Source organism: Cicer arietinum, chromosome 6 (genome assembly GCF_000331145.2).
Source record: "Cicer arietinum cultivar CDC Frontier isolate Library 1 chromosome 6, Cicar.CDCFrontier_v2.0, whole genome shotgun sequence".
In the NCBI taxonomy this organism is placed as follows: Eukaryota; Viridiplantae; Streptophyta; class Magnoliopsida; order Fabales; family Fabaceae; genus Cicer; species Cicer arietinum.
Genome location: NC_021165.2, coordinates 15,650,458 through 15,662,689, shown reverse-complemented (window position 1 = coordinate 15,662,689; position 12,232 = coordinate 15,650,458). Strand labels below are relative to the sequence as shown.

The 12,232-nt window shown below is 28.6% G+C and overlaps 1 protein-coding gene across 1 annotated transcript; it reads right to left on the bottom strand.

Annotated features, from left to right (window-relative positions):
- Positions 1-623: 623 nt before the first annotated feature.
- On the bottom strand, positions 624-1,841 carry LOC101496678 (putative F-box protein At3g20705). Its single transcript, XM_004505327.3, has one exon. It carries the CDS (start codon positions 1,839-1,841, stop codon positions 624-626), a length of 1,218 nt encoding a protein of 405 aa, XP_004505384.1.
- Between the last annotated feature and the right edge of the window lie 10,391 nt (positions 1,842-12,232).

The following is a 12,232-nucleotide window of genomic DNA, read 5'->3' as shown; positions in this document are numbered from 1 at the left end:
GGTAATCCTATTTGTGTCTCTGTCGAGCACTAAATATGGTTTTATCTCCCATTCAAGAATCAAACATTGGTCTAAACAATAACTTAAGTAAATTATTCATGTATTGAAGATTCTTATTTTTCTAAAATTAAACTAGGAGCACTTACACACACTTCCCCAAGCATTTCATTAAACAAAATACAATCACCAAGAACATTAAATAATTATTGTGAAATAAGATCTGATCATAGTTTACTCAAATAAGAGTAAAATTTATGGTATAGCAAGTTATCTATTCTAAAGTTTCAAGTCATGCTGAGATGAATGGTTCAACTATCATGTGTAAAAAAATTTATTTACAATATAGTCTGCTCAAATAAGAGTAAAATTTACAATGAGAGGAGTGTTTAATTATTACTCTAATAATTCTACTAGAAATATATATACCTCATAAACCACCTACATTACATCAATATTCTATAATATCATATTATTATTTTAACTTAAAAATTTTAAGAGTCAATAATTTAAACAAGTCCTTTGATTTTTTGGTTTCAGATATATGCACACCATGATTGGTACATATAAAATTCTATTATGTGTTCTTTTATTTTTTCAAATGAGTTTGCAAGCCCAATGAGAAACTAATTATTAATTCCTCCAATTGGAAAAAGGTTTTTCTTGTAAATTCCTGTACGACATTCAGCTCTCGTTCCTTTAACACCAATTTCATCAATTATTTGAGTGTTTAAATCAACCCAAACTATCTCATCATCATATGTTTTGAAGCAAATGTTGCCCTTCTTCCCAACTCCAATGGGACACTCAATGAAAGGTAAGGGCCCAACAACGAATAGTGTAATCCATGATTTCTCTACGCCAAGTTCACCCAAAGTTGAAATATGAAAGGTACTTGTTTCGGGACAATTTGAGATCAAAGAAATTGACTCATTTAACACCACCAAGTGTCTCGCCATCTGTCCAAGTTTACAACCTTCATACATGTCTAACGATGCAGGTGTTGCAATCAACGCCTCGTTGATCAAGTCAAATGATACCAAATATTCTTCCAAAGATGAATATCTTCTACACCACCAATGACACATTCCATTGATGTGCACTCCGGTACCATTACAGAATTCATCAATATAGGTATAAGGCATGTCGATATCAAGTATCCTCCAAGAGTTACTACTAAAACTATAAATCTCTAACACGGGGTCAAACGATCTATCTTTCAATGGCACGTCTACTTCTTCGTCAGTGGTTGGGAGAAATTTTATATATCGAATGACTTTATAGTCATCTCTAATATGGTCATAACCAAATCCAATCAACTCCATAAAAGGGCTCCGATAAGGTGGTACACACTCTTCAGGGCTAGGAGGAATGACAAAGAATTCGGCAGTAGTCGGGTTCCATAATACAATTCGGAGTCTTAATGGACCTTCTCGACTAACACAAAAAATACCATTAATACTGTTGAAACCTAAAATAAAAATACCATAACCAAAATTGTCAATTGAAAAAGGCAAATCTAACTTGATCCTATTATCGAACCGCTCACTTTCACTAGAGAACAAATAAAATGAGCAATCACGATATTGTTCAGGTGGCGCAGGCGGATCAACATCATTGAGTAGGAGAAAGGTATTGCTGGAATCAGAATCGTTATTATTAGATAAGAAATTGTTGCGGAACATTTTCATGAAATTATGATTTTCAAATAAAATTGACCATGATTTTTTTATGCATTCAAAACGCTTCATAGATTTGAGAGGTAGTTTTGATAGAATGGAGAAAGCAAGATCGTCATGAATATGATTAAGTTTGTTTCTTGCCTTTAACTCTTCATTCGTCATAGCTACAAGTTTCTACATCTTCAACTCCAACAAGAACGAGTTTTGATTGCGATTTAGAAAATATTCAAAGTAAGCAAACCCAACAAAATTAGAGGTTTGTTAGCGAAACACATGCATAGCCCACCAATATGAAAAGGAGTTTTCCTCGTACTTTTTTTTATAATAATTAGCCATGTATTTTATTTTATAGGAAAAAAACATAAAATAATTAATATATTTTTTTTCAAAACAAATATTTTTTTTATCTTTATCTTTTTAAATATTTATTTTGGTTATTTATCTTTATTTAATTTTTTTTTGTAAGTGGTGAACTTTAATCTTTGTCACAATCACAATAAAATTATAACAACAATTGGTCATTGAGATCATTTTCGGCCAATATATATTTGATAATATTCTTAAAAAATATCAATTTAACCTAATAATAAGTTTGCACTTGAAAAAAGTTCTCTTGTATGTTTTGAAACACATGTAAACTCTTTGTAATAAAGGACATTTATCAAAATTCTATCTATATGCATCTCCTCTATGTTAGTTTTGCACATCTAACTTTATAAATGTTCTAAAATTAAACATCAACGATTTATGATAATAACATACTACTATTATGGTGAAAATGATTAAATTTCATCACTTATAAAAAATAAATAATAAAAATAAATAAAAAGAGATACATAATCAAAACAAATAATTAATAAAAAATAAAGGATAAATAACATATTTAAACCTAATTAATAAATATGATAACAGTTTTTTTGTTGTTGAAAATTACAGATTATGTTTTTACTTTTAGATAAGTAAATCCAAAGTTATTTTATAAATTATTAAACATTGTAAAATATCACTTTGGCACATAATTTTGTTTAAAATATCACTTTGGCACATAATTTTTTAAACTTGCAATTTGACACAAAATGTCCATTTCTGCAACAGAAATGACACTTGCCATTAAAGGATGAATGGTGATTTGGCTTAGTAAAGATATCATACATATTCTTAGCAATGGCAGATTTCTGACCATGTTTGACACTTCTGGTTTGCATATAACCAATACCATATCTATTTTTATTCCTTTTAACATGCATGTTTGGTGTATATCCTAAACCAGATTTTTCATGAACATGTCTTTGATTGCTAAGTATGACATTCAGTTTATCTTTACTATTAGCAAACTTTAACAAATCAGATTTTAATGATGCAACTGTATGTTCAAGTTCAATGCACTTTGCAGATTTTTCTTGTGAATCCTTTTTCAGTTGTTCACATAAATTTTCAATTTCTTTATGCTCAACATTTACTTGTTCAAGCATTTTCTTTGTGCTTAACAACTGTTTTATGGAGTTCACATAATCATCATGCAATTCATTGAAAGCTTCTTGAAGTTCATCATATGTTGGATTAAATTGTGAACTAACCTCTTTTTCCGATTCTGAATCTGAATTTGCCATGAGACACATATTGGCTTCTTCTTCATCCGAAGAGGCAGATGATTCATCATTATCGTTCCAAGCAATATACGCCTTCTTTGTTTTGGTGACTGGTTCTTTGCCTTTTGATTTTGCAGCTTTATTTTTGTTCTGCAATTTGTAGCATTCTGACTTTATGTGACCAGTCTTCCCACATTCATAACATGTAATTTGCTTGTTGTCGCTAGTCTTGGAGCTGGATGGTTTTCTGAATTTGTTATCTTTCTTCTTCAGAAATTTCTTAAATTTCTTGACAAGCAGTCCGATTTCTGGTTCTTCATTGTCACTGCTGGATTCATTTGAGCAGCTATCGGATTCAATTTTTGACTGATTTGCTTGAACCTTCAGAGATAAACCTTTCTTTTTCCTACTTTCCATTTCGGATTCATCCAGTCGTTGTAATTCCATTTCATGTTCCCTTAACTTTCCAAATAGTGTTGCTGTCGTCATCTTTGCAAGATCTCTAGACTCAGCTATGGCTGTTATCTTTGGCTGCCATTCTCTGGTTAAACATCTCATGATCTTTCCAATCTGCTGTTCATTATCCACATCTTTTCCTAGTGCATGCAGGTTGTTGACTATGTGTGTGAATCTGGTTTGCAAATCGCTGATTGACTCTTCTTTCTTCATGCTAAATAATTCATATTCGTGCATGAGCGTATTCACACGAGCTCTCTTAACATCAGTAGTACCTTCGTGAGTTTCTTGGAGGATGTCCCACATCTCTTTTGCTGACTTGCAATTGGACACTCTAAAGAACTCTTCTGCACATAGGGCGGACGTGATGATGTTCTTAGCCTTCGCATTGAAACCAACCTTCTTCTTGTCATCATCTGACCAGTCGGCTCTAGGCTTGATAATCATTGAGTTGTCAGTTCCTGCAATCTTGGGAATGTACGGACCGTTTTCAACAGCATCAAGGATATCTATGCCACTTGCTTCCAGAAATATGAGCATTCTTTGCTTCCAGTACATGTAGGCTGTACCGTTGAAAGCTGGTGGTCGTGCTAACGAAGCGCCTTCTCCCAGAACGTCAGTTGAGGCCATCTTCTTATAAGTTTTACCTCTCAAGAAGTTGGCTCTGATACCAATTGTTGGTATCAGTGACCTCGCAATAAAGAAAATATATCAGTTTTCGTTACCAAATTAATCTGTATCAAGCGCACAGCGGAAATTAAATTTTGAGGCATGCAACGTTAGCAATATAGAAAATTAAAGAGAGAGAGTTAGAGAAGAAGACACAGAGATTTATCCTGGTTCGGTTGTTCCACAACAACCTACGTCCAGTCCTGAAAATCCAATCGGATTTCAGATTTTCTTCTCCTTCAATAGAAAGAATCAATTACAAAGATTTTCCAGTTTCCTCCCTGAAACCTATCAATCTCTAATTATATCTTTCCTATTGAATACCCTCTGATCCTTGAAGACACTCAGCAGCCTATCACAGAATCAAAGTGCGACTCTTTCTTGTTGAGTCCTCTCAACCAAGAAAGTAGCCACCAGTTTCGAGCTGGCTTTTCTTGCGTTCTATTTCGTTCAAAGTTTTATTACAGAAAGAATAAAGATTGTAAAACAAAAGGGTCTTCAATCTTTATGAATGTTGCTCTTCACAAATCTGGATATTCATGGATTGTTCTTGAGCACATTATCATTTCTCTTAGATTGTCAACAAACTGTATTGAGATCTGTAATCACAATTATGAAGTTGTTAGTTTGTTGCCATGAACCGTTTTTGAGAGCATAAGAGAAATTATGAAAGTTAGGAAAAAGTTATGTAAAAGTTATGTAAAAGTTTTTAGAAGTTATGAGAATAAAGATTGAAAGACATCTTATATAGTTTCTGAAAAACCAACTACGAAATCGATTTCCCAATCGATTTTGTAAAGTTATAAAATGAGCTAAATCGATTTGCCAATCGATTATCGCGATCTTGGTTTTCTTTAATCTTGAAACTATACAAGCTAATCGATTTACCAATCGATTCTTTAAAACAACACTTTTCAGCAGAACATGTCCAGACCTGTATAAATCGATTGCCTAATCGATTTCTGGGAAACTGTTTTAATAAAACTATTTTCAATCGATTACTCAATCGATTTGCCAAACTTCAGAGTTCACTGTGTTTTCAACAAGTTTATTTCAATCGATTTGCCAATCGATTGTTTTCAAAACAGTGGCTCAGCTATTTGATATCAATCGACTTGTCAATCGATGTGATTCAAAATAGTGATTCAGTTTTAATATCAATCGATTTGCCAATCGATTGTTTTCAAAACAGTGGCTCAGCTATTTGATATCAATCGACTTGTCAATCGCTTTGGTGTCATGTTCCTGAAAAGTTTTTACCTGGTGTTTAGTTCAATCGATTTCCCAATCGATTGCAACCAAACTTTAACAAAATTGAAAGTGTTAACAATTGATTGTCCAATCGATTGTATTTGTCACAGGTGAGGTCATTTTTCAAATGATACTTTGTCAATCGATTTGCTAATCGATTCCCTCAGCACTGGAGTGCCACTGTGACTCATTCAATCGATTTACCAATCGATGTGTTACCATCAGGTTTGATTTGTGAAATGTTCAATCGATTTACCAATCGATTTCCTCCAAATCAGAGGCTACTGACTTGGGCATTTTTCATTTTTAATTGATCTAATCGATTGCCTAATCGATTGCACATTTACAAACACTTAAGATTTCCTTACACCCTTGTTATGAAATCGATTTCCCAATCGATTTACATATTCAGAATTCAACTTTTGTTGATTTCTTGTGTTCCAAGCAATTTGATCCAAGTGTGTAGGGTTTGATTATGGTTCCTGAAATCTTGCTCAATTCAAATATTAGATTTATCATGCATTGTATGAACATTGTTGAATTATTAATTATGTCAAAATTAGGAATTAAAGGATCAAAATCCAACAATCACATCCTCCCTTATTACTTTCTTTGATCCTACACTATATCTTTGTATATCTTTTGAGAAAGTATTAAGTATCAATCACTCTCATTCTACTTTGTAATTTCCTAGTGAGTGAAGCTTGGAAATATTTGGAAATTGATTGTAAGCTTGGTGAAGCTTGATAATACACAGTTGTAATCATCCTCGGGTTGAGGATTGATCTGTTTTGAAAGTTAGTGAAATGTCACAAGGGTGTGAGGACTGGACGTAGCCATCTTTGGGTGAACCAGTATAAAATTGTGTGTGTGTCCCTCATATTCTGCTCCTATTTTTTTTACTCAGCTTAGATCTAACGATTTAAAAATCTCATCCTCGAGCTAGCCATCCTCAGCAAGAGGATAGTTTTTAAAACACTTAAAAATTGTTTTTAACAGCAAAATCCCTATTCAACCCCCCCTTCTAGTGATATTTAGCTACAACACTTTCATGTTTAATCGATTCAATATTAGATGGTTCAAATTTATCTTGCATCTCACTCAACTATGATAAAATATAAACTTTTAAAATAATGTGTTCTTAGTTTTATAATTTTAATAATAAAATTTAATCAATGACATTTTACTCTTTAATACAAAATATTGCAATTTTGATTTTTTTTTAATAGTTAATAAACAATTTTTTGACAAAATTATTCAAAAATAATTGAAATTTACTTTAAATAAATACATTTGAAGTTTCAACAAATAAATACATAGTAATACTAAATTTAATTTGAACATTCATGTATCCTTTAAGTTATTATTTTCTTTTTAATATTCTTTTACAAAAACTTATTTTTAACTGAAAATATATTTCTTTTATAAATAAATGTTAGTAAATTAGTAGTTATATTATTTTTATCTGATTTTAAACTCAAAACCTCTTAGAAACTCTTAAGTATTCGTCTACAACTAAGTTATAACTTAATTCAAATATGTATTCATGATAAATTGATAATTCATTACATATAAATACATATGTTTTCAATGTAATTCATTATATATAAATACAAAATAAAGTATCGTTTAAATTGCAACAACAAAAAATTAATAAACTTTCAAAGAAAATGTTATATCTCTAAAGTTAACAGAAAATTTCGTAAAAAAAAAAAAAAATAGACAAATTGGAACTGAAGTGTATCTCGAAACATTTCAAATGTATATATTTTGAGTTTGAAAAATTGGATTTATATGTAAGAAAGAATTCAAGTATTTACACTTCTCATTCATTCTATTAGAATTTTATCACATATTTAGTATTATCTATATCAATTTGTAGTTTATGTCGTGTTAAAAAAATGTAGCTTATGTCCTCAAATATTTTTATCTATAAATTTGATGTGACCTTCAAATATGACCCATTTTATGTTTAATCAATTTAATATTAAATGATCCAAATTCATCACGCATCTCACTCAACCATGATAAAATATAGATTTTTAAACTAATTTAAACTTATTATATTTTTAGTTTTAATAAAAAGTTTGATCAACGACATTTTACTCTTTAATACAAAAGATTGCAATTTTAATCTTTTTTAATAGTTTGATAAAATTATGTGATAAATAATTGTTATTGAAAATTACCTTAAACAAAATGTTTCAAGTTTCAACAAATAAATACACACTAATACTAAAGTTAATTAGAAAATTCAGTTATCCTAAAAGTTACCATTTTACTTTTAATTTTCCTTCGCAAAAAAATAATAATGACATATTCAATATCATTATTAATAGTTTAAACATATTTTTTTATAAGTAAATATTAGTAAATTAGTGATTATATTAATTTTATTAGATTTTGAACTCGAAAAGTTTACCTTAAACAAAATGTTTCAAGTATCAACAAATAAATACACACTAATACTAAAATTAATAGAAAATTTCAGTTATATTAAAACTATTATTTTACTTTTAATCCTCCTTCACACAAAAAAATAATGACATATTCAATATCATTATTAATAGCTAAAACATATCTTTTTATAAGTAAATATTAGTAAATTAGTAGCTATATTAGTTTTATCAAATTTTGTACTTGAAACCTCTTTCTTAAAATTTTTCGGTGTCCCTCACTTAAATTCCACTAACAAAAAGTAAATGAAATGTTACATCTGTAACAAAAAGTACTCTAAAAGTCATTGCAAATATTTGGAACATTATTGTATGAAGATCTTAATGTAACATATTAAGATTGGTCTATCTTTGCTACACAAAATGATAAAGTACAAGTTGTTTTTTAAAGTGATTGTGTAGGATACATTTAAGAAATCATACACCTATCATTAAAAAACAATATCTTTTATTATGTGAATATAATACCATCTAGGCACAATTGCAAAGATTAATCACTCAAACCAAGTTGGACCACAATAGACGACAAAACTATCTCTAAAAAGATTTAACATTATTGTATTCCCATAACAATAAATATATAGTGTAACACATTTCCATATTTACAATCTAAATAAATTATATAATTGATTTTAGTTTTTTTATGTGTTAATGGTAACATATGTTGGCAATGAAAAACTTACAATTTAATTAATTATATTTAAAAAAGTTTTATTATAATGATTCAATCTTTTACTATTTAAAAATTAACTTCATTTTAAGAATATAAATAAATAGATTATTCAATCTTAGATGATTGTAGTTTTTTTCTCCCTCTATTCTATTGTTATCGGTATTTTCATTTTATTAATAATATTTTTAGGGTGCCTAAATATTTATAGGTAAATAGAAGTTTCACTACACTTGATATGTCAATTAATCACGATGGTGTATTTACACTTTCTAACTTTAAGTTTACAATACATTGTGAAAGTACTACAATAGTGACTTGTACAATCACATACCCTTTCCAACTGCCAAGAAAGTCTTAAAATACGTGAACTGTACACATCATCTCTGTCATACACATAAACAAAATCAGATCATAACATTCTAAATTCGATAAAGTTCAAATGATTGTCTTGCATTTATGTCACTCACGAGTTCTTTATTAGATTCTAGGATCAACCTTCATTGAATGGGTCTTATCCAAATAAGTCTCATCATGTCAAATAAAAAAAACAACATACACTTGTAAACATTCTCGACCTTCCTTAAAGAGTCTAGAGAGATTGAGTGATTGTAATTTGTTTCAAGTGCATTAAGTTTCAAAAAATATTGTTGGAAGTTTGTTGAGGCTAAGAGAATACATGGTGTATAGTCCAAGTGACTAAGAAGTTAAATGTGTATTCGTTTATGATGTTGTCAAGTATCATAGTGAAAATCTTACAAATGTGAATACTGAAGTAGCTCACGTTGGGTAAATAAGAATACTTCTTTTGTGTTAATATATATATATATATATATATCTCTTATCTTAACTTTAAGAATTAATTCTCAACTACACACATTTAACACTTAAGCTTAAGGAAAAATAAAATTGCTTTATACTTAATACTTTAGTAGGTTATACTAGTAGGTTCTGAACTTCACAAAGCTTTACCTACTAATTATTATACATCATCCAAGTTTATCCTGGAACATTTTATCTTTAGTACAAATTTTAAAAACGATCACAATTCAAATTTAACTTCGTGTGACTATTATTTCCACATCAATGTCGTCCTTCTCAAGGTCTCTCCCTATCTCAAACATCATTTGTTTTTAACATGATATGATAAATTAATTCAGAAGTTTATCATATATTGTCTCTCTAATCAAAATATAAATATAAATAAATAAAAATTTGATATTAAATTAAAAATAAAATATCAATAATTAATCTTTAAAAATATGTATGCTTTTATCACAAGGGTGATTTTTTTAATTTATGTAATCTTTAAAGTAAAAAACTAGTTGATCAAGAATATTTAAAAATAAAATTTTATTAAAAAATGAAAAATATAAATTTAATTTTTAAACATTAAATCTAATTTTATTATTAGAAGTCTTGTGCTATCAACTAAACTTATTAAATTATTGTAAAAAAAAAAAAACTAAACTTATTAAATGATAGAGCAGTCCTTTTTTAAGTATATAATACCATAAAAAAATACAAGAATTTTATTTTTAATTGCTGATTTTACTCTTTCATATTGTCTCTTTTAAGGATAAGAAGAAAAAATTGTACTTAGGTTTTAAGCAATTAATCGTACATTTTTTATTTTATAAAATCGTACATTAATTATTGTAATCTATTTTTTTTTTATAAATTATTGTAATCTATTAAATTATTTATTCTTTAAAATAAAAATAACTACAAATTAATTTCAAATATTCTTTAAAAAAACATCATAAAATACATATACTATTTTTTTTTACACGATTGACAGTCTTTTAACATGATATGGGATTATTCAACTAATTATATTCTTTCAACAAACTAATATAATTTAATCTTTTTTTTAGAAAATCTTTCAAATTTATTCTTTTCTTTTGTTACAGAAATCTTTTAAGATTTGTTACAATTATGTCAATTTTTTTATTTTCTTAGTCCGACTCTATTTTTTTCGAAAACTATCTTTTAGCAAACTATTTTTATTTTGACGAATCTTGTTGCAAATTTAAATTCAAACTAAATTTTAGTAGGTTTATAATTGTATCTTTTTTGTGTTGTGAAGTATTTCGACTATTTTATATAATTACAACATTACATAACACCATATTCGATCTTCAAAAGATGAAACTAAGAAGTTATTATATTTCTAAGATGACAATAGAAGTCAATGACTTCACTAGTAAAAAATATGAAGTGGTCGAAGCTCTTCTTCTAATACAAACGTCATTTTAAAAGGAGAAGACTATGAAAATAGTTTTAAAGGGAAAAAAATTGTGAAGAAACATATAGCAATTAAGTTTGTTCATCAAAAATCAATTCTAATGTTGCTATGAGAGATCATACCACCCTCCAAATATATCCGATTATCTACATATAATGCATCATGCAGCTATAGTAGGGAAACCATATGCCCTCAATATAAAAAAAATAGATTATCTAAATTTGTTGCATTGTGCAACTATAGTAGGGAATCTATACACCAATCAGATAGATCAATTGGATCCTCTATGTAACACCTTAAATTTTATAATAAATTATTTAATTAATTAAAATATTGTTTAAAGAATTAATTTGATATTAAAAATATTTTAGAATATATGTCAATAGATACTACGATTAATTTGATTTTTATGTGTGTTTTCCATTGTGTGAAATTCTTTATTCATATTTAATTGAGTGGTTAATATAAATTGTAAATATTTATTTATTATTTCAAAAAATTTAAAGTATTTTAACAAGAGTGAGGAATAAGATTATAATTATCGAAAAGTAAAATAAATTAATTTGGATTTTATTAAAGACTTGAGAAATAAAAAGTAAAAAAGGTTTGACACCATGATACTATTCACACCCCAGTTTCCCGATCCCAAGTTCACACTTTTTCTTTCAAATACAAGTTCATCTACATCCTAATTAGTCTCTACTACATGAAATTGCTTTGACCAAGTCCATATCATATGTCTCATTAAATTCATGCCTCTTGCAACTCAGCAGATATCCCTTTAACCATCGAATAGCATCCAATCACTTTGACTAAATTAAGCTTCTTCAACAATTGAGGATACATATGGATATTTGATATTAGCAAGCATCACACAACTTTTTGGACAATTTGGACCCCAAACTTAGGTCATAATTTGGGTTTTATGGCAGTTGTCCTTGTGATTTAAGCTTTGAGACCTTAGTTTCAAGAAACAAACAACATTTGGTATCCTCCTTGTCAAAGCCTTTAAGAAACACTACTCATTGGGTTTTTCGGTGAAGTTGACGTCAAACCCTTTCGGCACTCTGACGAGTCGATGAGACATTCTCTGCAGTTTTTTTTTACTCGTCATTTTGACTCTATTCTTGCTCCTAAAATTATTATTAATTATTTAATATTGATTTTTATGCTTTGCATAATTTATCAATCTTATCTCGGTGATTTTGTGATAC

What these genes read in the sequence shown, in the direction of transcription:
- LOC101496678 (XM_004505327.3), bottom strand. Translation starts at nt 1,841, where the DNA reads ATGACGAATGAAGAGTTAAAGGCAAGAAACAAACTTAATCATATTCAT.